Source organism: Trachypithecus francoisi, unplaced genomic scaffold (genome assembly GCF_009764315.1).
Source record: "Trachypithecus francoisi isolate TF-2019V2 unplaced genomic scaffold, Tfra_2.0 Lachesis_group3, whole genome shotgun sequence".
Taxonomy (NCBI): domain Eukaryota; kingdom Metazoa; phylum Chordata; class Mammalia; order Primates; family Cercopithecidae; genus Trachypithecus; species Trachypithecus francoisi.
The window spans coordinates 116802339-116830333 of record NW_022681468.1 but is presented as its reverse complement, the minus strand read 5'-3'; the positions used below and the strand labels follow the sequence as shown (position 1 = coordinate 116830333).

The 27995-nt window shown below is 41.8% G+C and overlaps 1 protein-coding gene across 1 annotated transcript; it reads left to right on the top strand.

The window, feature by feature from the left end:
• The first annotated feature begins 14087 nt into the window (after positions 1–14087).
• TMEM202 (transmembrane protein 202) lies at positions 14088–24921 on the top strand. The gene is made up of 5 exons (XM_033189495.1): positions 14088–14184; positions 14433–14688; positions 22783–22932; positions 23266–23397; positions 23871–24921. Exons 1-5 carry the CDS (start codon positions 14104–14106, stop codon positions 24068–24070), a joined length of 819 nt encoding a protein of 272 aa, XP_033045386.1. The 5' UTR covers positions 14088–14103; the 3' UTR covers positions 24071–24921.
• Positions 24922–27995: the final 3074 nt, after the last annotated feature.

The window sequence follows — 27995 nt, the reverse complement described above, 5'->3', positions numbered from 1 at the left end:
TACACAGATACTATGTAGCCAAAGGCAGATGGAAAACACAGTGTTCTTGGGATGCAAACCCCATAGGTATGGAGGACCATCTGCAGGACTTGAGTCTGTGCTGAGTATATGCGGATTTTGGTATTCTTGGAAGGTTGGGGACATGGGGGAGGCGGGTCCTGGAACCAATCCCTTGAGTATATCCGGGTATGACTCTATTGTTATTGTTTGTCCATTTGTCTGTCTGTTCCACTACAGTAAAAGCTCCTGCAATCTCAAACTCCTGGGCTCAAGGGATCCTCCCATATCAGCCTCCCAAGTAGGTGGGACTACAGGCACATGCTACCATGCCAAGCTAATTTTTAAAGTTTTTGTAGAGATGGGTCTCCCTATGTTGCCCAGGCTGGTCTCAAACTCCTGGGCTCAAGCGATCCTCCTGCCTCAAGCTTCCAAAGTGCTGCGATTATAGGTACGCCACTGGCCCAGCCATCCTGACACTCTTTAAACCCATTCCATTTCACATGCCTCTGCCTCTGCTTTACCCTGTTGCCTCCAAGCTCTTTCCTTCCTATTTCTAAATTTACAAAACTCTATGCAATTTATCAGTACTGAACATATACAATTTTATGTAGGGTTTCTAAAAATGTGTCCAGGGCCCAGTGTGGTGGCTTATGCCTGTAATACCAGCACTTTGGGAGGCCAAGGCAGGGGGATTACTTGAGCCCAGGAGTTCGAGACCAACCTGGGCAACAGAGGGAGACCCCATCTCTACCTCTACCCAAAAGAAAATGTTGTGTCCAGTTTCTTTTTTAGCCCAATCCCCTCCTGTCTTCAAGTCTTATAATTATCCCAGTTATTCAGGTATACTCACTAAGTCTTAGCTGACTTTCCTAAAACTAGACATACACCCCTTGCAATAACTGACTTTGTCCTATATCCATCCAATCCGAGGCTATAAATAGACCTTTCTTTTCTTTTCTTGTTTGTAGAGACTTGCTGTACTTTTTAAAGATCTTGCTATGTTGCCCAGACTGGTCTTGAACTCCTAGCCTCAAGCAATCCTCCCTCTTGGCCTCCCAAAGTGCTGGGATGACAGTTGTGAGCCACCACACCCAGCCAGACTTTTATTTATGGCCTGAATTTTTTACAAAGGTTTTTTTTGTGTGTCATAAAACTAGAAAAACTAGAGCCCCGAGGGAACTTTCGACGGCTCTGAGCTAAAGGAGTGACAGTGGAAAGGAAGCTGTGGGACAAATGCAATAATATTTCAGACACGGAATAATGGAACTCAGCAACTAACTGGGTGCTGGGGGAATGCAGACAAAGGAAAGGGGAGAGGAAAAGATGTGAGGGTGTACCAGCTTGGAAAGGAAAAGAGCATGACTTTAGTTATTCATTTAACGAGTATTTCTTTTTTCTTTTCTTTCTTTCTTTCTTTTTTTTTTTTTGACGGGATCTCTGTTGCCCTGACTGGAGTGTGCAGTGGCACCATCACAGCTCACTACATTTCCCCAGGGAATGATGGTACACTGGCTCAGTACAAATGGAAGAGCAGATATTGGGAAAAGAGGATGAGCTCTGAGACATGCTGTTTTGAGGGATTTTTTTTTTTTTTTTTTTTTTTTTTTTGGAGATGGAGTCTTGCTCTGTCGCCCAAGCTGGAGTGCAGTGGCACAACCTTGGCTCGCTGCAACCTCCACCTCTCGGGTTCAAGTGATTATCCTGTCTCAGCCTCCCAAGTAGCCAGGATTACAGGTGCATGCCACCACACCTGGCTAATTTTTGTATTTTTAGTAGACGTGGGGTTTCACCACGTTGGCCGAGCTGGTCTCGAACTCCTGATCTCAGGTGATCCACCTGCCTCGGCCTCCCAAGGTGCTGGGCTTGCAGGCGTGAGCCACTGCCCCCAACCTGTTTTGAGGGATTTTAACAGACAATTAGGATGTCCAGCAGAGCTGAGACTGGTGGCTCACCAGAGAGCTTTAAGAGTCATCTGCACAGAGATAACGGTTGAAATAATGAAAATGCATGATATAGTCAAGGGAAAACGGGAAAAGGGAAAGATAGCTAACAATTAGAGGTAAAGACAAGAGAGGTTTGTCTCGTCTTTACTTGTGGAACCCAGACTATGGAATTACAGTGGAGGGATTAACTCTGACTGGGAGAATCAGAAAAATCTTGATTTGCTAGTGGCTAGTAGAGTAGACTCTGATGATAGCCACCATCATCAGAGGTGATGTTGATGAGGGGAAAGGCAAGAAAGGACCTTTTCAAGGTCTCCTCAATTCAGCCTCTACATCAGGGGTCCCCAGCCCCCAGGCCACAGACTGGTACTGGTCTGTGGTCTGTTAGGAACTGAGCCTCACAGCAGGAGGTGATCAGAGGACCAGCGAGCATTACTGCTTGAGCTCCACCTCCTGTCAGATCAGAAGCAGCATTAGATTCTCATGAGAGTAGGAATCCTATTGTGAACTGCATATGTGAGGGATCTAGGTTGCACACTCCTTATGAGAATCTAATGCCTGATGATCTGAGGTGGAACAGTTTCATCCCGAAACCATCCCAACTCATTTTCCCCCTCCCCACCACCTCCCCGCCCATTCCACGAAAAACTGTCTTCCACAAAACCAGTTTCTGGTACCAAGAAAGTTGGGTTCCACTGTTCTACACTACTGTCAGAGTTTTATTTGTCTAAATTGTATTTCTGATCAAGTCATCTTCCTTCTCCAGAACTTTTAATGGCTATGGAATGCTATCAGGATTAAATCCACTGTTATGATCAGGGCCTTTTGCTTGCAAGGGATAGAGACTTATGTTATTTCAGAAAAACAGAAGTCTATGAAAGGGATATACAGAGCAAACCCAGAAAAGCACAAAACCAAATTTCAAAAAGAGCAGAAATCAAGGGCCTGGCTACTCTCTCATCTCCCTCTCTTTCTCAGTGTTCTTCTACTCCTCTCAGAATATCTGATCAGTTTTCCTCTTTGCTTGTCAGCTACTTCAACTGCCTTATAACCTCTATTTCCTCCTGACTGGAGTGTTGCACAAGACACGTAATGGCCACCTCAGCCCTACTCCATCTAATGTTCCAGCTCTAGGGCCCTCTCATTCTCCCGTCCGTCTATGCCAGTGGTGATCCTACTGTCCTGCAAAGCTCTGTGCAAATCAAGATTGTTCTGATTCTCCCAGTCAGAGTTAACCCCTCCATTGCAATTCCATAGTCTGGGTTCCACAAGTACAGCTCTTACCACAGCCAAACTCATGTTATGATTATTTATGCATGTTCAACACTCCCGTGTATCTTGGAAGGCATATGCCATATCTTAGCTCTTTTGTTTTTGTTTTTTGAGATGAAGTCTTGCTCTGTCACCAGGCGGGAGTACAATGGCACCATATCGACTTACTGCAACCTCCACCTCCTGGGTTCAAGCGATTCTCCTGCCTCAGCCTCCTGAGTAGCTCAGATTACAGGTGCCCACTACTACACCAGGCTAATTTTTGTATTTTTAATAGAGACAGGGTTTCACCATGTTAGTCAGGCTGGCCTCGAATTCCTGACCTCAGGTGATCCACCTGCCTAGGCCTCCCAAAGTGCTGGGATTATAGGCATGAGCCACTGCGCCTGGCCATATCTTAGCTCTTTTAACTGGCTTTATCATACCACTGTAATGGTATATACACACACATATGTGTGTGTGTATGTGTGTATATATATGCAGTTTGTATGCAAATTATAAACTATTCCCATGAATTTACACATCAGATCTCTTAAAAGGCTGTTTTTTAATCTGTGTGATGATGGTGTTGATTAAAACATATATAAAACTTCTTCCAACTCCGTGATTTTATTTTGTTAGAAAAAATTAACACACCTTCAGCAGTTACATTTTAAAAATAACATTTAAACTATTATTTTTCTATAGTGTACTAGACTGAGAGCCTTACAGATCTACAGATATAAAATGAAATAGCAACTGCCCTTCATTCTGTCTTCAATATATTTTTCCCCCAGTGAAACTTTAGGGATATTTGTATCCATATCTCCATTACAGGCCAGTAGAACAGGAAGAACAAAACTAACGACTTGTGTGCAACTCCTAACACTTGAGGGTTTTAGACCTTTTACAAATAAGGGACAACAGGATTGGACCCATTTTAGGGACACAAAGTTCCACTCAAGATAGAAAGTGACTCAAGATATACCTTGGAAACCTTGCTAGTGCCAGGACACACTGGGTGATGTCCTCAGCAATTTTTTTTTTTTTTTGAGGCAGAGTCTTGCTCTTTTGCCCAGGTTGGAGTGCAGTGGGACAATCTTGGCTCACTGCGACCTCCACCTCCTGGACTCAAGCAATCCTGCCATCTCACCCTGCCGGTAGCTGGGACTATAGGTGTGTACCACCATGCCCAGCTAATTTTTGTATTTTTAACAGAGACAGTCTTTCACTATGTTGGTCAGGCTGGTCTCAAACTCCTGGCCTCAAGTGATCCCTCTTCCTCAGCCTTTCAAAGTACTGAGATTACAGACATGAGTCACTGCAACTGGCTGTCCTCAGCATCTTTATGAAAATGCACTGAGTAGGCATCAGTTGGGCACAGTGCTGAGCAAGGCACTAACAATAACAATAAGGAATTATAAGATTTCTATCTGGCATTATAAAGAAGGAAATGTTATTAAAAGGAGGAAAATATGTGATATGTGTTTTCATCTGTATTAGCATAGACTATGTCTCAGAGCACATATATGAAACCGGTGCCTCTGGAGAGGGATATTGGGTGGGTAAGGCATAGGATGGCAGGGAGATTCCCTGTATATCCTTTTGCGTGTCTTGTATTTTGTACCATGTAAATATGTTCCCCCATAATATTTTTTAGTTTTTAAAAAAAGTCTGTGTCATTTCCTTTAATTCTTACAATAATGCCACGAGGAATGTATTGTTAATATCTCCTTTACCATGGGAGCTGTTTGATTAGGACTCTTCCCACTTTAAGCTTATATCAAGGTTGGTTAAACTCATGGAAAAACATCAGAAGTCCTATCCAGGGTTAGACCAATAGTCCAGGGCCTCCAATTTTGGGATTTTTAGATCAAAATTGGACAAATTTATAGGGATATGACAGCTATATGTGGTTTAAGGCCCGTTCAGTGGGGACTCCTTCTGCCTAGACTACATCTGCCTGCCCCAGGCATCCTGAGAGTTGCATTGAACTAGGATTATCTTGAGTCTAACCTGGCCCCTTAGGCCTCATTCCTAAAGAGTTGATGGTGATACATTTTATGGCATAGCTGCTCATGTTGACCAAATCCACAAAAATAATCCGAAATCCCCTGAAGGGAGGTGGGACAATGATGAAATGGAGTATATAAATCCTTTACAGAAAGTGATTCAGGTCTTATGTTATTCTGCACTGGAATTTCCCAGTGGGCTTTGCTCACTCCTTGCCTTCTTCCCATTCTCTTCCTGCTTGAGTCCTCCATATCTTATTTTCCTTCCTTGACTAATAGCCAGGCTATACCCTCCAGGAACCCCAGAGCACAGATCCCTGTAATATTTCTGTCCTGTGGTCGTCCACTAACATTTGGCTTCATAAAATATTAGTGACATATTACTGTGATACAGGTTTCCAAAACACACAATTCGCTGATGCTAGGAGTGGACTCTTCGGTGATAAGAGCACAGTCTAAATGTCTTACCTCTGTTTGGAGTGCCCTTTGGATCTTTCTCTTAGATTCCTTTTTTTTTTTTTTTGGAGTTGGAGTCTCACTCTGTTGTCCAGGCTAGAGTGCATGATCTTGAGTCATTGCAGCCTCCGCATGCTGGGTTCAAGTGATTCTTGCGCCTCAACCTCCCGAGTAGCTGGAATTACAGGCACATGCTACCAAGCCTGGCTAGTGTTTGTATTTTTAGTAGAGATGGGGTTTCGCCATGTTGGCCAGACTGGTCTCGAACTCCCGACCTCAGGTGAGGAAACTGAGAACCAGCGAGGTGAAGTGCTGTTCCTCAAGAGTAAGGATAGAATCCTATTCATTGTGATACTTCCAGCACCTAGTACAGTGCCAAGTGCCTAGTGGGTGCTCAATAAATATTTGTCAAATGTAAAAATTTATTCCTTATTGTACATAGTATACTGCTTTGCATGCCAATACATTTTTAAATTGAAAGTATTTGACCAAGGTCGAATGCAGCCAAAGGGTGGCAGGGCTGGAAACAGACCACAGATGTGTGGCCATCCTGAAAAGGGCTCTCATTACCACACTGGAACTGTGCCTCTGGAAATGCCTACAATCATCTAGCTCCCTTGAGTTTGGTTTTTTTTTTTTTTTGATGGAGTCTTGCTCTGTCGCCCAGGCTGGAGTGCAGTGGCGTGATCTTGGCTCACTGCAATGCCATGTTGTCCAGGCTGCAGTGCAGTGGCACAATCACAGCTCACTGCAGCCTCAACCTCCTGGGCTCAAGTGATCCTCCCATCTAGGCCTCCCAAATAACTGGGACCAAAGGTGCACACCACCACACCCAGCTAATTTTTTTTTTTTTTAATTTTTAGTAGAGATGAGGTCTCACTCTGTTGCCCAGGCTGGCCCCCTTGACGTTGAATGCAGTTTAATAATGGAGATTTCTGTGCCTACATCCTTTTCTTAGCCCACTGCCTTATCCTAGAAAGGAATGATAATTGGATTTGAATGTGCATGGCCAACTTTCAATTAACCCTAGAACTAGAAAGAAGCAATGATGCGAATAATCCAAGAGTCACTGTGTTTGACCAGTGCTGTTCCTACCTGGTAGTAGCTGACTGACTTATTTTCCTAAAGAAAGTTTGCTTAGGAGAGTATTAAAAATCCATTAACCTTCCTTGAGTTTACATTAGCCAGACAGTGGCAGGAGGCCAGGGGAAGGGCAAAGCATTGTTCAGAGCCAATAAGTGAACATACAAGTAACTATGAAGTAATTATAGCTCTAACCACGAAGACAAAGGTCAAAGAAATAGTGATTCTTCCCATTATGATAAACGATGTTATGTAATATAAGAATGTTAGAATGTTCCAAAAATGAAAAAGATTCTTAGCATTCTAGGTGCAAAAGGTTAAATACCTGATGTTCTTGTCAGAGATCTTTTAGTTGCAAGGAAGAGAACCCCAACTAGCTCAAGAGTGAGGAGTTTATCATCTTTACAAGCACCTAGAAGTAAACTAAGTATAGCCATGATCAAATGGGCGAGAATGCCTTATTAGGAATCAAAGCTACCCTTTGGTCTCTCAGGACCCACCCTTCTCTCATCCCTTTTCCTGCATCTGCTTCATTCTCCTGTTATTTCCAATTCATTCTTTTAGTGTTCCAGTGTTCCAAAAGAGAAAATGTGATTGGCCCAGCTAGGAAGAGATGTCATTCTTGAGCCAAACATTAAAGATGCATACTATAGTCCGGGTGTGGTGGCTCGCGCCTATAATCCCAGCACTTTGGGAGGCCGAGGCGGATGGATCACTTGAGGTCAGGAGTTTGAGACCGGCTTGGCCAACATGGTGAAACCCCATCTGTACTAAAAAAAAAATACAAAAATTAGCCAGATATGGTAGTGTGTGCCTGTAGCCCCTGCAGCTACTCTGGAGGCTGAGGCAGGAGAATTGCTTGAACCGGAAAGGCAGAGGTTGCAGTGAGCCCAGATCACACCACTGCATTCCAACCTGGGCAACAGAGCAAGGCTCTGTCTCAAAAAAAAAAAAAAAAGTTAAAGACACATACTACACATAAGGATAGTAGTTTCATCTAAGCCACAGACGATCAAAGCTCTGTCTTTGAGCAGGTGCTAGGGAGGGGAACAGATTCACTTAGAAAAGGATATGGGAGAGGCAATGACTGTCATTTCTTTATTGTAAAAGCAACACACACTTATTTTGAAAAATTTATACACCAAATATTATGTGTAGAAGGTATGACTCAGTTCACCAACTCAGCTATATAGAAATTATAAGTGTTTTCTACAACAAATTAATTTCTAACTTCATGACCCAATTCCCCAATCTGCTGGGCTACAGGGAAATGTCACCACAGTCCTTCCTGATGTTTACGCCTTTCCCGGGGCTTATTTCACACTCTTGAGCCCTTTATGGTGCCAAGAGGCCATATAGAAGCCTGAGTGAGAGATAAAGACTACCATAACTTTAGCACATATTTCTTTCTTTCCTTTTTTTTTTTTTTTTTTTTTTTTGAGGCGGAGTCTCGCTCTGTCGCCCGGACTGGAGTGCAGTGGCCAGATCTCAGCTCACTGCAAACTCCGCCTCCCGGGTTTACGCCATTCTCCTGCCTCAGCCTCCCAAGTAGCTGGGACTACAGGCACCCGCCACCGTGCCCAGCTAATTTTTGTATTTTTAGTAGAGACAGGGTTTCACTGTGTTAGCCAGGATAGTCTCGATCTCCTGACCTCGTGATCTGCCCGTCTCGGCCTCCCAAAGTGTTGGGATTACTGGCGTGAGCCACCGCGCCGGCCTTTAGCACATATTTCTGTTTATGTACGTATGATATAGTATGTATGGTTCTTTCTTTCTTTTTTTTTTTCTTTTGAGATGGAGTCTCGCTCTGTCTGCTAGGCCCCCATGCAGTGGCGCAATCTTGGCTCACTGCAACCTCCGCCTCCTGGATTCAAGCCTCAGCCTCTTGAGTAGCTGGGATTACAGGCACCCACCACCACGCCTGGTTAATTTTTGTATTTTTAGTAGAGATGGGATTTCACGATGTTGGCCAAGCTGGTCTTGAACTCCTGACCTTGTAATCCATCCACCTTGGCCTCCCGAAGCAGTAGGATTACAGGCGCGAGCCACCGCTCCTGGCTGGTTATTTCTATATATGACCATCATTTTCTTTTCTTTCTTCTTTTCTTTCTTTTTATTTGAGACAGGGTCTTGTTCTGTCGCCCAGGCTGGAGTGCAGTGGCGCAATCACTGCTCACTGCAGCCTCGACATCCCAGGCTCAAGTGATCCTCCCACCTCAGCCTCCCAAGTAGCCGAGACTATACCTGGCTAATTTTTGTATTTTTAGCAGAGACAGGATTTCGCTATGTTGCACAGGCTGGTCTTGAATTTCTGTGTTCAAGAGATCTGCTTGCCTTGGCCCCACAAAGTGTTGGGCTTATAGACATGAGCCATGGCGTCCAGCCAATTTTCTCTCTCTCTTTCTTTGTGTGTGTGTGTGTTTTTTTTTTTTGAGACAGAGTTTCCCTCTTGTTGCCCAGGCTGGAGTGCAATGGCGCAATCTCGACTCACTGTAAACTCCACCTCCCGGGTTCAAGTGATTCTCCTGCTTCAGCCTCCTGAGTAGCTGGAATTACAGGCATGCGCCACCATGTCCAGCTAATTTTGTATTTTTAGTAGAGAGAGGATTTCTCCATGTTTGAAAGCTAGTCTCAAACTCCTGACCTTAGGTGATCCACCCACCTCGGCCTCCCAAACTGCTGGGATTACAAACATGAGCCACCGTGCCCAGCCCAGCCCGACTATTTTCTATATACACACATTTATAATCCTTCAAAACAAAAAAATCAGGGCATGATGTAACCACTATTTTATAAATTTTTCAATTGATAGTATATTAGAGGCATCTTTTCATGTGCACCTATAAAGAGCTAGTAGTCTATTTTTATTCCATTTTTATTATTTATCTCTTTGAGACAGGATCTCACTCGGTCACCCAGGCTGGAGTGTAGTGGCATAAACACGACTTACTGAATCCTCGACCTCCCTGGCCCAAGCAATCTTCCCATCTCAGTCCCCCAAGTAGCTGGGACCTCAGACATGCGCCACCACACCTGACTAATTTTTGTGTTTTTTTGTAGAGATGGGGTTTCACCATGTTGCCCAGGCTGGTCTCGAAATTCTGGGCTTAAGCCCAGAATTCTTGCCCCCCTCCAGCCTCCCAAAGTGCTGGAATTATAGGCATGAGCCACGGTGCCCAGCCTATTTTTTATTTTATCAAGTGGAGAAAAAACTAACAAGAATAGGAACAACCCGAATATTATTATTGATAATTTTAATGTGATAGATTTAGAATCTTACATTCTACACAAATATATTTAAAACTTTGTACTTTACACATTGTTTTTAAATGCCTAAAGGACATTTAGGAAAACTGGCTAAATGATAAATGTTACTAAATTCCAAAAGGAAAAGAGTTCTTGTAGGGCATGTTATTTGACCATAATATATTAAAACTAAAAAAAAAAAAAAAAAAAAAAAAAAATCTAAACATGTGGATATATTTTGAAAATTCTAGATAATTCTTGGCTTGAGTATATAAACAAATACTCCTAGCACTATATTAAAGAATAATGTACTATGTTCATAAATACTTTATTACAGGAATGTAAAATTAGATAAATGTTAAGAAATGTATCAATGCAATTTTTACACTAAATAGATTAAAGAAGAAAAGCCATATTCTAGAGGCTAAGAGGGAATTTGATACAGCCATTGTAAATTTTAAAATCTTGATAAAATAGAAATGGAATGGAACTTCTTTAACACAAAAATGAATATACAAATAAACAAAGACCAGTAAAGCCAGTTCCATTAAAGTCAAGAGTAAGATAATGATGCCCATCACCCTTAATACTTCGTGAAGACTATTCTAAAGGGTCTAATCAATGCAATATGACTATTATTTTTGAGATGGAGTCTCTCTTTGTTGCCCGGGCTGGAGTGCAGTGGTGTAGTCTTGGCTCACTACAACCTCTGCCTCCCAGGTTCAATCATTTCTCCTGCTTCAGCCTCCCGAGTAGCTGGGATTGCAGGTGCGTGCCACCACACCTAGCTAAGTTTTTTGTATTTTTAGTAGAGATGAGGTTTCACCATGTTGGCCAGGCTGGTCTCGAATGCCTGACCTCAAGTGATCCACCCGCCTCGGCCTCCCAAAGTGTTGGATTACAGGCGTGAGCCACCATGCCAGGCCAGTGCAATATGACATATTTTGTAAAGACAGAAACAGAATGATCATCATTTGCAGATGATAGGATGTTTACCTAGAAAATCTTAGAGAAATTGGCCAACAGAATAATTAGAATTTAAATAATTCAGTCAAATGACCAGATAAAAGGTAAATACATTGAAAAAATAATTTATTCATTAGCAATAATAAATCAGAAAATAAAGTGAAAAAATGTGATTCAGAAAGCAAGTAGGTTAATGTATATAAAGCACCTAGCACAGTTCCTGGTAGATGGGAGGTTATAGAAATAAGCTGTAATAATCTTAGTTATTGATTTTATAGATTTTAGGGATGAAATTACTGAGACAAAAGATACAACTATGTTTAAGCTTCTTGATTCATATACTCAAATTATTCTTTTTTTTGAGACAGAGTTTCGCTTTTGTTGCCCGGACTGGAGTGCAATGGCGTGATCTCAGCTCACTGCAACCTCCGCCTCACTGCAACCTCCGGATCCAGCAATTCTCCTGCCTCAGCCTCCCAAGTAGCTGGAATTACAGGCACCTGCCACCACGCCCAGCTAATTTTTGTATTTTTAATAGAGATGGGGTTTTGCCACGTTGATCAGGCTGGTCTCAAACTCCTGACCTCAAGTGATCTGCCCACCTTGGCCTCCCAGAGTGCTGGGATTACAGGCATGAGCCACCACACCCGGCCTCTTTTAACTTTTAGTTGAAGTGTAACATGCATATAGATACTTTGGGAGGCTGAGGCAGGCAGATCACTTGAGGTCAGGAGTTCAAGCCCAGCCTGGCCAACAGAGTGAACTCTCATCTCTACTAAAAATACAAAAATTAGCCGGGCATGGTGGCGGGCACCTGTAGTTCCAGCTACTTGGGAGGCTGAGGCAGGAGCATTGCTTCAACCTGGGAGGCAGAGGTTGCAGTGAGCCGAGATCACACCACAACTCTCCAGACTAGGTGACAGAGCAAGACTGTGCCTCAAAAAAGAAAAACAAAACAAAAACCATGTATATAGAGAAATTGTGCATACAGAAAGCTGATCATCAGTGCACAGATCAAGAAAGAACCTTTACAGCACCCCAAGGGCCCTTTGCATGTCTCCTTTCAATACCTAGCCATCTTCCTCCCCAGAGTGTTTCTGACTTCTAACAACACAGATTAGTTTTGCCTGTTTTGCACTTCATATGAATAGAATCATACATATGTACTCTTTTGTGTTTGGATTCTTTTCCTCAGCATTATGTAGATAATATTCATCCCTCTTTGCTCAGGTGGTTGTAGATTACTCGTATTGCTATATAGTATTTCAAATGTATAAATAGACCGCAATCTTCCATTCTTCTGTTGATGGGCATTTGGGTAGTTTTGAACTTGGGGCTATTATAGAGTGCTGCTATGAGCACGCTGATACATGTCCTTTGGGGACCGTAGGGAACATTTTGAACCCAGCACTGCTAGGGTATCTTGAAGACTAGTGGCTTTTAGCACATTGGCTTATAGTGTTCTGGGCTATAGATACTGGCATATTCATAGTGGGCCCTATCAGCAGTGGCAGTGGTATAGCAGCGCCCTTAAATGGCTTCAGGAGTAGAGGACATTGAAGAGAGGGAACCAGAGCAAAAAAGGAAGAAAAAGACAGACGCTGTATGAAGGACCATGACTGACAGACTGGTTCATGAGCCTATTGAGACAACCCTGGCATGAACTCCAGGCTACTGGCTACTGATAGGGATATAATTTTAAATTATAGCCACAACCAATAGAGTTCTAGAGACATCTGAGTTGCCCCCTTTTAAAATTTTTATTTTAAGTTCAGGGGTGCATGTGCAGATTTGTTATGTAGATAAACCCATGTCATGGGGGTTTGTTGTACAGATTATTTCATCACTCAGGTATTAAGCCTAGTACTCATTGGTTATTTGTCCTGACTCTCTCCTCCCACCCCCCACCCTCTGATAGGCCCCAATATCTGTTGTTCCCCTCTATGTGTCCATGTTCCCACTTGTAAGTAGGAACATGCAGTATTTGGTTTTCTGTTGTTGCATTAGTTTGCTAAGGATAATGGCCTCCAGCTCCATCCATCTTCTTGCAAAGCACATGATCTTGTTCTTTTTTATAGCTGCATAGTATTCCATGGTGGATGTGTACTACATTTTCTTTATCTAGTCTACGATTGATGGGCATTTATGTTGATTCCATGTCTTTGCTATTGCGAATAGTGCTTCAGTGAACATACATGTGCATGTGTCTCTATGATAGAATGATTTCTATCCCTTTGGGCATATACCCAAAAATGGGATTTCTGGGTCAAATGGTAGTTCTTTCTGTCTTTACATCTTTGAGGAATCATCACACTGCTTTCCACAATGTTTGAATTAATAATTTACCCTCCCATCAACAGTGTATGTGTTCTTTTTCTCCACAACCTCGCCACAATCTGTTATTATTTTGACTTTTTATAATAGCCATTCTGACTGGTGTGAGATGGTATCTCATTGTGGTTTTAATTTCTCTAATGATCTGAACATAGGAACCAGCAAAGATTTCATTATGAAGATGCCAAAAGCAATTGCAACAAAAGCAAAAATTGACAAATGGGATCTAATTAAGCTAAAGAGCTTATGCATAGCAAAAGAAACTATCAATAGCATAAACAGAAAACCTACAGAAAGGGAAAATTGTTTTGCAAACTATGCATCTGACAAAGGTCTAATATCCAGCATCTGTAAGGAACTTAAATAAATGTACAAGAAAAAGACAAATAACCCCATTAAAATGTGGGCAAAGGACGTGAACAGACACTTCCTCAAAAGAAGAAATACATGTGGCCAACAAGCATATGAGTTCCCCTTTTTTTATATGCTATGAGGGAACTGTGTCTTATTTATTTTTGTGTCCCAGAAGCTAGCACAAAGCCTGACACACAGCCACTGCTAACAAAATATTTGTGGATTTATTTAATAAAAGAGTTGGGAGTAAGTGGAGAATGGAGGGTGGGGAGCATCACACATACATGCACATGCTTAAAATATGATGATTTCTTCCTGATCTGACCAGACCAAAAATATAAATAAAACAGAAACAGGATCTGTGCCATGGGTCCTGGCCCTTTTTTGCTTCTGCCAGCATGTGTGAGGAGATGCAGAGACAAATTCCGTGGCAGTTAGAAAGAGAACCGACTGCCAAGATGGAGCGAAGGGAACATTTAACCTTGACTTTCCACAGTCCTGAGGTTCCCAAGATAAAGGGGAACCGGAAATACCAAAGGGTGAGGAGGTATCTAATTGGAAGTCAGATGGGAAGAAGAGGACTTACTTAAAGGCGGGGCTACGTAGATCATCCTAAAGACAGAAAAGATCACCCTGAAAATTGTGGGTTTTTTTTTTTTTTTTAGGAGTAGGGAAAGATATCCTTAAATCAAACACACATGGGAATGCTTGAGGTAGAGAAAAGCAGGTGACCCTGGGGATCAGGGGTTATCCTTTCGGGTAGGCAATATTTCCCTCATCCTTGTAGCCTACCCTCCCTGCCAAGAAACATCCAAGTGCCTCAATGTCATCCCAAAGGCAGCAGCAGCTTATGGATCAGGCACACATCTACATCCGAATACTCTGTGGCAGCCTCTGTAGTTTTAGCCTCCTAATGCTGATCGCCATGTCCCCACTGAACTGGGTACAGTTCCTGGTGATCAAGAATGGCCTTGAGCTCTACGCAGGACTCTGGACCTTATGCAACCATGAGCTGTGCTGGAACCACACACCCAAGCCACCCTGTGAGTGCCACCGAATTAAATGCCACAGGCCCCACACAATTGCAGAGATTTCTGCTCACACAGATTGGCCCTTCATCTTTCTTCCTCCAAGATCTTTTGGCTTTCACCTCTCCAAGTGCAGGATGGATCTTTCTTTGGTATCTTCAGTGTGCCCTTTCTCCCTTCTATTCCAGGTTGTTTTCTGTCCTAAATAATGGGTTATACTCTTTTTACTTGATGGGAAGAACTGTTTTGTTTTGTTTTGTTTTGTTTGTTTGTTTTTAGAGACAGGCTCTTGCTCTATCACCTAGCCGAAGCACAATAGCACTATCATTGCTCACTACAGCCTCCACCTCCAGGGCTCAAGCAATCTTCCTGCTCAATCTCCTGAGAAGGTGGAACTACAGACGTGTGCTACCACTCCTGGCTAATTTTTATTTTTATTTTTTTTGGAGAGAAAGTTCTCATTATATTGCCCAGGCTGGTCTCAAAGTCCTGGCCTCAAGTGATCCTCCCAAAGTACTGGGACTATAGGTGTGAGCTACCATACCTGCCCTAGGAATAACTCATTTACAAGGTGTTAGTGCTAAGCAATGTGATTGGTATTCTAATGTGGCTTGCAGAATTAGAAGAGAAGTGATTGATCATAGCTGGAAGATAAAGCAAATATCTTAACCTCTATTAGATTTAACTTTCAAGGTCAGCTTGTTCTTTTCCTAGCAGTGGAATAGAATTTAAATGTATGTTAGATATGTGGTATAACAAATGCCAGCTATGAAGATAATATTATTTATGTCAAATTTTATGTGAATTTAAATAAATCTGAAAGTGCAACACAAAATATTTTAAAATAAGTTTTGGGAGCTAAAAATATCATATGCATGAGTTTTTCAATCAAATGAAAAACTTAGAGGAAAGATATCATTACACTGACAGTTTTCTCATCACCCACAAGACATAAATTTACACAAAGAAAGGGGTATTGTGAAAGAAAACGTGTGAGTAAAGCAGCTATTCTCACATAAGCAGGGATCCCATCTATTCTCCTCACATAAGCAGGAGGGGAGCACCTCTGCCCAACTCTGAGGTAGAGCATCAGTTATTTGGCCATGGGCTGCGACATTTGAAATTAAGGGACAGTTTCCTGCATGATCTTGAGAAGAAACTAAAATCAAAGGCAGACAGACAATTCAACTGCATAAAATGAAAACTAGAGAAAATATTTGCAACAATTATGAAAGATAAATGTTAATGGCCTTAATATAGTAAAAGGATACACCAAGTATTAAAAAGACACAAACTCAAATAAATTATTTTTCAATAGACATGCACAAAAGAAGAACTATAACTATCTAATAAACATAGGAAAAATAATTTAACCTCAATCAATCATTAAAGAAAGGTAAATGAATAACAAGATGTAACTTTTCAACCACCATATTAACAGATTTTTAAATGATGATGCAACTGCTATACACTCCCATACGCGTTCCTGTACATACCATGCAAATTGGTATAATCAAAGCAATATGATTAGGTGCATCCAGAGACTTAAAAATGTTCATCTCCTTTGAGTAAATAATTCCATTTCTAGAAATTAATTCCAAGGAAATAACTAGAAATGGATTAAAAGATTTAGGCAAAAAGATAAAACTGCAGTTATCTTTATGTAACTGGGTACCCACCCAGTTACATAATAATCGGCCTTAAGATTATTATTTAAATCTTTAATAAATTAGGGCTGAGTGTGGTGGCTCAAGCCTGTAATCCCAGTGTTACCAGAAAGGGGTCCTGATCCAGACCCCAGGAGAGGATTCTTAGATCTTGGGCAAGAAAGAATTCGAGATGAGTCCATAGAGTAAAGTGAAAGCAAATTTAAGAAAGTAAAGAAATAAAAGAATGGCTACTCCATAGGAAAAGGAGCCGCCAGGGCTGCTGGTTGCCCATTTTTATGGCTATTTCTTTATTATATGCTAAACAAGGGGTGAGTTATATTCGTAAGTTTTCGGGGAAAGAGGTGGGCAATTCCCGGAACTAAGGGTTCCTCCTCTTTTTAGACCATATAGCGTAAATTCCTGACATTGCCATGGCATTTGTAAACTATCATGGCACTGGTGGGAGTGTCTTTTAGTATGCTAATGCATTATAATTCACGTATAATAAGCAGTGAGGACGATCAGAGGTCACTTTTGTTGCCATCTTGTTTTTAGTGGGTTTTGGCTGGCTTCTTTACCACAGCCCGTTTTATCAGCAAGGTCTTTATGACCTGTGTTTTGCGCTGACCTCCTATCATTCAGTGACTAAGAATGCCTTAACCTCCCAGGAATGCAGCCCAGTAGCTTTCAGCCTTATTTTAACCAGCCCCTATTCAAGATAAAGTTGCTCTGGTTCAAACACCTCTGGCATCAGCGCTTCGGAAGGCTGAGGTGGGGGATCGCTTGAGCTTAGGAGTTTGAGACCAGCCTGAGCAACAAGGCGAAACCCTGTCTCTACAAAAAATACAAAAATTAGCTGGGCATGGTAGTGGGCACCTGCAATCCCAGCTACTTGGGAGGCCGAAGTGGGAAAATTGCTTGAGCCTGGGAGGCAGAGATTGTCGTGAGCTGAGATTGAGCTACTGTACTCCAGCCTGGATGATAGAGTGAGACCCTGTCTCAAAAAAAAAAAAAAAAAATTACTGCATTAGAATCCCGAAATTATGTCACTTAAGCAGTGAATAGGTTATTTCTTGAAGCCCTGGATTCATCTTTATGCAGATAAAGAAAATCAAGGAAATCAAGCCAGCCAATCACTCAGATTTTATAGAGTCACTTTGTCACTCATCTTTGTTTATGCTTTGTTTTATCTCTACAGACTGTGATTATTTAAAGTCAACTGAATCCTTAAGGTACACAAGTATAAATCAAGTATCCACCCTATTTTCCATGTTATTATAACTAGTTCTAATTCAAGAGTCAGTAATTAGGCTGCAATACAGATCTCATAAGAAATTCCCCAAAATGTAATCAAAATTTCCAGGCCTCATCTCCCTGTGACAACAATATAATGTTATTATTGCCTGAATACATTATTATTTATTTATTTATTTATTTTTGAGATGGAATCTCATTCTGTCGCCCAGGCTGGAGTGCAGTGGCGTGATCTTGGCTCACTGCAACCTCTGCCTCCCGGGTTCAAGCGATTCTCCTGCCTCAGCCTCCCAAGTAGCTGGGATTACAGGTGTGCGTCACTGCGCCCAGCTAATTTTTGTGTTTTTAGTAGAGATGGGGTTTCACCATGTTAGCTAGGCTGCTCTTTTTTTTTTTTTTTTGAGACGGAGTCTTGCTCTGTTGCCCAGGCTGGAGTGCAGTGGCGTCATCTCGGCTCACTGCAAGCTCTGCCTCCCAGGTTCATGCCATTCTCCTGCCTCAGCCTCCTAAGTAGCTGGGACTACAGGTGCCCACCACCACACCCAGCTAATTTTTTTGTATTTTTAGTAGAGACGAGGTTTCACCATGGTAGCCAGGATGGTCTCTATCTTCTGACCTCGTGATCTGCCCCCGCTCAGCCTTCTCAGGTGCTGGGATTACAGGCATGAGCCACTGCACCTGGCCTACTAGGGTGGTCTTGAACTCCTGACCTCAGGTGATCTGCCTGCCTCGGCCTCCCAAAGTGCTCGGATTACAGGCATAAGCCACTGCACCTGGCCTCCGAATACATTGTTGTTTAATAGTTACTTTCCAATTCAATGACTTCAAACTTTTACCTACTGGATTGCAAGAATTTCATTCCCCTCCCTGACAGTTTCCTTAGTCGTTTTCGTAAGTTTCACAGGGGCTATCTCAGGTGTGTTTAGGAATGTGCATGCTCATATTCCTCTTCCCTGGGCTCACTTCAGGGTGTTGTGCTTCTGTCTCTGACTTCACCCGGATCTAGATGACTGACAGCCTCTCTGTTGTGGCTGTTGCTAATGGGATGAAGAAGGGATGGGGAGGAAAGGACAGTATCCTTCACTTTTACTGCAAGTCTCAAGTGTAGAACAGACCCTTCTGTTATTTTCCCCTAGCACTGGTGAGATCAGGCTGAAATGTAAAGGATATATTGCACAGAGAGTAGTTTGAACTGTTTTGCAGAGCGTGGGAAAGAAAGGATAAGCCTTTTTGTCAAGTCACTGGGCACCCTAGAGTTAGGAACGTAGGAACCACCATACAGTACACGTTGCCAGGCTGTGTAGGGATGCTTTATTCTGGCACTCCAGCTGGGTTACAAGGGGACCTAAATACTAAGCAGATTTCATAGATACCTCTTCAGGGTCCTAAGTCTCCAACCCAGGATCGTTTCCATTCCAAAACCACCCACTTGGGGCACCTCATCTGAGCCTGGAGAAGTTGTGTATTGCCTTCTCTGCCTTGAAAGCGGTCACAATGGCAGCAGCATGGAAGTTCAGATTTGGCTAAGTAAGTGAGCTGATTCCCCAGCTTGTCTCCAGCAGCACCACTTTCCAAAAGCTCCCTGGCCAAGTTTTACTTCCACAACAGTAGAAGGGGATCCCACCCATTATTTACAAACTGCCAAATGGTGAATGTTCTCATTTCACTGAGATCTGAGGGGATGCCACAGAACACTACTGCTTTCTGGTTGGGTGGTGCCCCCTCCAATCTTGGTAGGGGTTTTACATCTTACCCGATGGTACTCTGAAGTGTAGCATTGCTGACTGACACTGGGCTGATCCTGAGAACATCTACAAAAATCTTACCAAGTTTTTCAGATGATTTGTGCTTCCTCCTCAAATTGAAAGTGACATCCTTTCTCTTCCCAAGGTATTAGCTTCAGTAAGCTGGGAGCGGTGCCTTGGTATTCTTGTAACTTAAGTTTAACCGCATCAAAGTATATCAGTAAGGAAAACTTCAGAAATGTTTGGATACAGTTGACCCAGACAGGTGACACAGGGGTGTTCATTTTATCTCAGGCACCCCTTTTTCTGGACCAAGGCTTCTTACTGAAACATACAAGCAGGACCTTTTGTAATTAAGATCCTAAGATTTTTGAAACTTTGATGAGTAAACTATTGTAAAAACTGTTGTTTAAAAGCTGAAATCAGCTTTGGTGTTACAGGAGATAGAGGCTTGAAATCAGCTGTTGGACATTTATTTATTTATAGTAATATGAATAAAAAAAAACCAAATGCAGATGTCTTAGACTCTGAATCTAAGTGTTTAGTTTGTTTATATAATTTGTTGTATATGATTATTCCTAATAGACTTGATTACTTTGGGAAGGTTAGACTCTTCTATGCTGCAAATCTTTAAAGTGTTCCTTTGGAGTTGTGAGGATCTTGTTTAGGTAGTTTTCAGGAGATGAGAAGATAACACAGAGAGAATTGTAAGAAATATATAAAGTTGCAGTCTTCTCCTCATGGTAGAAGAGGAACTGGACTTTATGTGTTAGGCTGGAGTTGGACAGGAAATATCCTCGACAGTGCTCCTTGGTGTTCTGAATATTAAAATCATTTGAATTAGTGTAAGCTAAACAGTGAACTTATTTATAAAGATTCAGAAGAATCGGCCAGGTGTGGTGGCTGAAGCCTGTAATCTCGGCACTTTGGGAGGCTGAGGTGGGCAGATCGCTTGAGCTTAGGAGTTCGAGACCAGCCCGGGCAGCATGGTGAAACCCCACCTCCACCAAAAATACAAAAAATTAGCTGGGTGTGATGCTGTGCATCTGTGATCCCAGCTACTCAGGAGGCTGAGGTGGGAGGATTGCTTGAGTCTGGGAGTTGGAGGCTGCAGTGAGTAGAGATCATGCTACTGCACTCAGTCTGGGTTACAGACTGAGACCCCGTCTCAAAGAAAAAGATAAAGAAAAAAAAATGTGGCTCAGAGGAATAACATAGACTCCCAAAGCAGGAAGTTCACTGGACCTTAGGGGATTCCAGGGGATGCTGGGATCTCAGATAAAGAAAATCAAGCCAGCCAGGCACTTAGATTTTCTACAGTCACTTTGTCACTCATCTTTGTTTATGCTTTGTTTTATCTCTACAGCTCAGTTTTTCCTGTTTATTAGTGTGTAAGTGCCTAAAAGGTGATACTCCGGTCAAACTTTACATCTTCTCAGTTCAAGAAAGCAAAAGAGGAAATCCAATTTCCAAGCATAAGAATAAAATTGTCCCAGGATGGGTCAGGTTCCCATGTTTAGTCCAGTTAGCTATAGTCAGAGGGCTATGAAGACAAAAGTCCAGGGCTATAGACAAGGGCTGCTAGAGCTCATAGAGGATTGTGGACTAAATACCACAAAGCATGCCTGTTACCCTGGGCTTCATACAGCTCAGTCTGGGCTTATGTTCTGGCTGGCTACATATACTGCTAATTCTGAATAACCCAGTATTCAGAAAATGTGCAGCTTGTGAATTACTATGTTTTAATGTGGCTCACTTGTTGAGGCTACAGAGCAACTTAACCTCTGTGGATAGGAGTGTGGTTTCTTTGAATGGAAATTCCTGCAATTCATCATAGTAGTAAGTGGTAGGTTCTGGAGAACAAAATGAAACAAGGAGGCAGATATTAGACTGGATAAACTTGATACGTAATTTCTGCTCTCTGGGTTACTCAGAAGCTGGACTTGGATTCTTAGGCATATAAGTGGTTAGAGAACTTTCTAACCACTGGGGTGGGGGTGAGCTGGTCCCTGCTACTTTGGGACAGAAAAAGAAGCTAAATAAGGAGGCACCTTATAAAGGATACTGAAGATATTCCTGGGTGTCTGGTAGCTCAGAAAAGCTACAGCTACTTGTAATTATAAGTTACCTTCTAAATCTTCAGTAAAATATTGATGGGGAAGTCAAAGAACCTGTTGCATCTTAGGGATATGGTAGCAAAAAGTAAGGTTGAGCATATCCCTGCTGCTCTTACCAACATCTGGTCCGCAGTGGCAGAGCCAAAGAGAAGACACCTAGAGCCAAAGATGGAAGAAGGAGAGGTGTGGCACTTGGATAAGAGCAACTTGAACAAATATGAGATATGACTTTGGGAGACTCTCGGAATAAAAAAAAAAAAGTGGGGGAAACACTTTGTGATAGGTTCCTGCAGTTTGGTAAATTGGGGCTTGAAATCATCATAATATGGGAATTAAAGTAAATAAGGCTGGGCGAGGTGGCTCAAGTCTTTAATCCCAGCACTTTGAGAGGCCAAGGCAGGCAGATCACCTGAGGTCAGGCATTCAGGACCAGCCTGGACAACATGGTGAAACCCTGTCTTTACTAAAAAAATACAAAAAATTAGCTGGGCATGGTGGCGTGTGCCTGTAATCTCAGCTACTCGGGAAGCTGAGGCAGAAGAATTGCTTGAACCTGGGAGGCAGATGCGGCAGTGAACCAAGATTGCATCACTGCACTCCAGCCTGGGCGACAGAGTGAGACTCTGTCTCAAAAAAAAATAATAAAGTAAATAAATAAATAAATAAATAAATAAATAAATAAAGTAAATGTGACTTCATTTTGTAGTATTAGGCTGATAAGGCCTGTAAATGCCAGATACAGTTGAAAGTGAAAAACAAATGGAACTAAACAATGGGCAAATCATGAAGCAAAGTATATTGATATGATAGAATATTTTGTAGCCACTGAAAATAATATTTACAACAGATACCTGGGGAAAATCACATCATATATTCTTGAGGAAAAAACCCACATGATATCTAGTATCATATCTACTATGCACAGAGGGTAGAAAAATAAAATAAAATATTAACAATGGTTGCCTCTAGGTAGTGAAATTGTGGCTGATTTTTTTCCTGCTTCTTTGTTCTTTTGTAGTGTTTTGAATGCTTATGTTGAATGCATATTACTTATTATTTTTAGAATTAGAATTAGAAACAAGAAAAAGGTTTAATCTGTTTTGTCATTGGTGACACCTCTTATAAGCTAGTTTATATCTAAATCAATGCATGCAGAAGTATTTGTATATTATCTTTAGTTTAACAATCATAGTAAAGAAATTCCAAGCAAAAAGGATGTCATGTAGCAAGCTCTGCTCCATCATCCTTTGTTCTTACATCCTTCTCTAAGACTCTGTCTGGCCTTTTTAAGGGAAGTTCCCTCACTGGACTAACCATGCTCTTCCTTTCCTCTTCTTCATGCAGATTATCTCCAATATTCCAGGGCCTTCTTTCTCATCTCTGTCTTTACCATACTCATTGGCCTTGGCTGGCTCTTCAGCTCTTGGCTCCCTAGTCGAGGAAGCATGACCACCAACTTGGATCTGAAGGTATCCATGCTCAGCTTCATCTCAGGTACAGACCTAGATCAGCAGGGTATTTTACCATGGTAATAGTCAAGGTAACAAATTTTCTCTCTGAAACCCTTATACTCTTTTTCTTATCTCTTTGCTCTTCTTCAGTATCACACCAACTTGCCAGCTATCTGCCTTATCTAATTATACAGAACACATCTTCGCTGACTTTACCAGGGTATAGATCCTGTTCTCTCATCTTGGTCAATCCCCAAGTTTTTATCTTTTTGATCCTTGCTATACATATGGCCTCTGGAGGCTGAAGAGCTGGGGGTGGCGGGGAAGGCAGACTGAAGATGCTGATGGGTTGTGACATCTTTTCTTCCGTTCCTAGCTACCTGCTTGCTCCTCTGCCTCAACCTGTTTGTGGCACAGGTTCACTGGCATACTAGGGATGCCATGGAGTCAGATCTCCTATGGACCTATTATCTTAACTGGTGCAGTGACATCTTTTACATGTTTGCTGGTGAGTCACTCCCCTGCTCTATGCTAGAAGGATGGATAGGGAAATCGCTTCTGGAAAGGGAAGTATAATCTAGGAGAAGTAGAAGCACTGACTATTTCTTTTCAGAACATTGATACTTGGAGAGTTAGTGTGGCATAATGAAGAAAGGGTGGATTTTAGAGTCTGAAAACCTAGCATTAATAACATGTTCTATCACAAAGTGAGGCATGGATGAGTTGAGTAACTTGCCCAAGGCCACACAGAAAATAGTGGAACTATGATTTGAATCCAGGAGGTTCAAGCTTTGTCGTAACCAGTTTGAGAAATATTTTAATGCAATTAGAGCACAGGAGGGTAAAGTAACTCCGCTGGGGGAGAGAGGGGTTCACTGAAACGATGTCTTTTGAACTGGTTATTAAAGGAGGAGTAAGAATTTTAAAAGCCAAAAGACCATTGCCTATTGAACCTCACCTCAAATTATTCCCTTCCCCTAGGCATCATCTCTCTTCTCAACTACTTAACTTCCAGATCTCCTGCCCATGATGAAAACATCACTGTGATTCCAACAGAGAGATCAAGGCTAGGGGTTGGTCCAGTGACTACAGTATCACCTGCTAAAGATGAAGAAGAGCCAAGGTCTGAGATGGAATCTCTAAGTGTGAGAGGGAAAAATTTACCAGAGGCAGGACTGTGATGGTGATAGGAAAACCTAACTATAGCTTGTCTTAAAAGCAGGGGAGCAGCTGAGTTGGGAATGATCGCATAAATTCTTGGAAACCCTCCTAATATCATGTCCATATTACTGGAGGAGACAACATTAAAGCTGATGAAATGTCCTTTGCGTGCATTGGATCCAAAATATGTATGATAGTAATAAAGTAAGTAATAACTCACTTAAGAAAAATATTTCTAAAAGAAAACAACAATGTTTAGAGTCATGAGTGAAAGAAACTAGTGAAAGATGCAGTGTGTAGACCAGAGACTTCTTTGGGTGTGAGGGATCTCATGGACCAGAAAGGCCCATGGAGAAGAACGTTAATTACTTCTATTTAGAATTTTCTTTATTATGTGTGGCTTTGGGTATACTCAGGATGGAAAGCACTTGGACAAATACTGTTGAATCTGAACTTGATAGCGTTACCAGAAATGGAATAAATATCAATGGATATAAGACCTAGTACTCAAAGGGACTGAGAGGTGCTGGGTAGATTCTAGGGAATCCATGAGGTCCCACTTACTGTGAGGATTGGTAATTTGAAACCTTTACAGTCTATTACGTAAAACCACTGCTTCTCCCTAGGCAGCGAGATACCTTAACCAGGCATCCACAAACTCCCTGAAATTCTATACAAAACTTGTATATGTATTCTTCTGTGACGAGGGCCAGAGATTCCACTGGATTCTTCTTCCCCCTGCCCCGCCCCCGGAAGATAGTTTCATGTAAACTCCATCAAATTCTTGACAGGCCTGTGACCTCTTTGATTCCTTAAGCATAGATTATGTTTTGCTGAGCCAAATGGGACTAAAGGGCTTCTTCAGCAGATGTATAGATAGATAGATAATAGATTGATAGATGATAGATCGATAGATAGGCCTATCTATATCTATAATATATCTACATCTATATCTATACAAGCTGAAAGATTTTCTGTGTTTTATATATATCCTGTAAAGCTAAGTACGGAGGGAGGAGGTGGTATTTTCAGACAATCATATAGGTCTTTTGATGGCTAAAGATCCCTTTCACACTCAGACTAGATTTCACACACAAGGTCCCTGATACTCATTTTGTCTTTCATACCCTTAGTTGCTGCCACTACTACTCTATTGGTTGAGATCCATTCTTCTCCCCAAAGCTGGCAATGAAATGGACTATAATATCCAGCTTTACTCTTGTTGTGTGTAAAGATAAGCCCTTGGGTCCTTTTGGTTTAATTTAGAGATTCACTAGTGACCTTTGCAGAAAACAAAAATAGTAGACATTGAGCAATTATATAATTCTTATAATCCTGGTCCTGATCAGTAACTCCCAAACATTTCCAGATGGTAACTGGAAGCCCTTTAAGTTAATACTTATGCTTTTATTCCTGTGGGTTGGAGCTTACATACAGCACCCAAATGTATGCACCCACACACAGATACACAAACAGACATATATACACATTTTGATCCTGCCTTAGAAAACCCTTTCTTCATGCCCCTCTTCCCCTCTTCCGACCAGGTGAGTTTCGTTATGGCAGAATTACTTGTGCCTCCTTACTTCAAGTGGCCTTAGTTCAGAGGCTTTTCAGACTATTCCTGGGCCTTTGTCTGGTTGTAAGAACAGACATGTAGTCAAAGTCAACTCTCCCTCCTCACATTACCACTTACACAAACTCTAACCTGTACATTAACTGGTTAAGTACTCACTGGGTTCACAATCTTTATTTGTAATTTAGTTTGAATACTTTAATTATACGACTAAATTGACAGGATGCTGAACACTGATGACTCTTCAGGAAACAAAAGTTCTAAATGGGGTGAAGAGAAGAAAGTAAGTCTGAGTGAAGGTGGAAGAAGCGAGATAATAAGAAAGTAATGCCAGGTACGACAGTTCACACCTGTAATCCCAGCACTTTGGGAGGCCGAGGTGGGTGGATCACTTGAGGCCAGGAGTTCGAGACCAGCCTGGCCAACATGGTGAGACCCTGTCTCTACTAAAAACACAAAAATTAGCCAGGCATGGTGGCACATGCCTGTAATCCCAGCTACTTGGGAGGCTGAGGCAGAAGAATTGCTTGAACCTGAGAGGCTGAGGTTGTAGTGAGCTGGGATTGAGTCACTGCACCCCAGCCTGGGCGACACAGCAAGACCCTGACTCAAAAAAAGAAAAAAAACCTTAGGTGGATTTTCAGTCAGATGGCTCAGTAAATTACGCTTTTGTACACACCCTTTGTTCCATATATATTTTGTAATAGGTTAAGCGGGAAGAGAGAGACGGAGAGAGAGAAGAATAGTCCAGTTAAAATAGATAAACATTTTCATAGACTGGAAAAAAGAAAAAAAGCAATGCTATGATTCAAGCTAAGCCCTAGACTTCATAGGCTGTAAGTCCCAAAGAAAGCATAAGTGAACAGGGAGACAGCTCCTGTGGGGTGAAAGGTACTAAAAGTGCTTCTCAAGACATGGACTAAAGCCATCTTCGCAACCCTACATGAAAGAGGAGCTCTAGAAAAGAAGCCAAACACTTTGTATCTCAGAATCTTCTCACTATAAAATGTGTATACTACCACAGATTTCTTTCTTTTTTTTTTTTTTTTGAGACGGAGTCTCGCTCTGTCGCCTGGGCTGGAGTGCAGTGGCCGGATCTCAGCTCACTGCAAGCTCCGCCTCCCGGGTTTACACCATTCTCCTGCCTCAGCCTCCCGAGTAGCTGGGACTACAGGCGCCTGCCACCTCACCCGGCTAGTTTTTTTTGTATTTTTTAGTAGAGACGGGGTTTCTCCATGTTAGCCAGGATGGTCTCGATCTCCTGACCTCGTGATCCGCCCGTCTCGGCCTCCCAAAGTGCTGGGATTACAGGCTTGAGCCACCGCGCCTGGCCTGTTTTTGTATTTTTTTAGTAGAGACAGGGTTTCACCGTGTTAGCCAGGATGGTCTTGATCTCATGACCTCGTGATCTGCCCGTCTCGGCCTCCCAAAGTGTCGGGATTACAGGCTTGAGCCACCGCGCCCAGCCTAGATTTCAATGAAAATGAAATTAAATAATATATTCTAGTACTTCCCATATTTTCAAGTATGTGAATATATGAAGAACTAAAAAAGAACTACTTCTAGTTATTTTCCATGTATTCTACAACATAATCTTTTACATGAAAAGTCTCAATGTGTAAATACTTCTGAGTCTATACAATAAATGTCTAAATAAATGAAGTCATTACCAAAGCAAAACTTAAGAACTAAGGCTGTGATATCAGATCATTTTCAACTTGTCCTGCTTCCATGGCTAAATAAATAGAAAATCATGAAAAAGTCCTTATTTCTTCTAATGTTTTATTCCTCAGTTATGGGAAAGTGGAAAAAAATAGGGCCTGCATTTATAGGGTTTTGCATATGACTAAAATTGGTTATACGTGAGTTAAGATATAGAATGCACCACCTACCACAGTTCCTGTTTCACAATATATGTAAGTGTTAATGTGAAAATATTGAAGACTCCCAATCTCTCTTAATGTCTATTCATTCTATTCATTAATTTCTATTCATTCCTGTATAACTCTAAGATGTTCTGATGACACAAGAAGAGGTCACTGAAGAGTGCTATTATTGATATGTTCATGTGATATTGCTTCATTATTTCTGGATGTTGCCTATTGTAGCATCTAATCTATCATCCTTCTAATGTATTTTGATAAATATTTGACTAATGTATGCCAAATTATCACAAATATTTGAAAAATACTGAATTATTACTTGTTTCTCATCGATTCATTTAAGCAGTCAACTCTTTTTTTTTTTAATTATACTTTAAGTTCTAGGGTACATGTGCATAACATGCAGGTTTGTTACATATGTATACTTGTGCCATGTTGGTGCGCTGCACCCATTAACTCGTCATTTACATCAGGTATAACTCCCAA

What these genes read in the sequence shown, in the direction of transcription:
- TMEM202 (XM_033189495.1), top strand. Translation starts at nt 14,104, where the DNA reads ATGGAGCGAAGGGAACATTTAACCTTGACTTTCCACAGTCCTGAGGTT. An exon ending in GGAACCGGAAATACCAAAGG is followed by an intron (nt 14,185 to 14,432) that starts GTGAGGAGGTAT and finishes TCATCCTTGTAG; the next exon opens with CCTACCCTCCCTGCCAAGAA. An exon ending in CCACACACCCAAGCCACCCT is followed by an intron (nt 14,689 to 22,782) that starts GTGAGTGCCACC and finishes TTCTTCATGCAG; the next exon opens with ATTATCTCCAATATTCCAGG.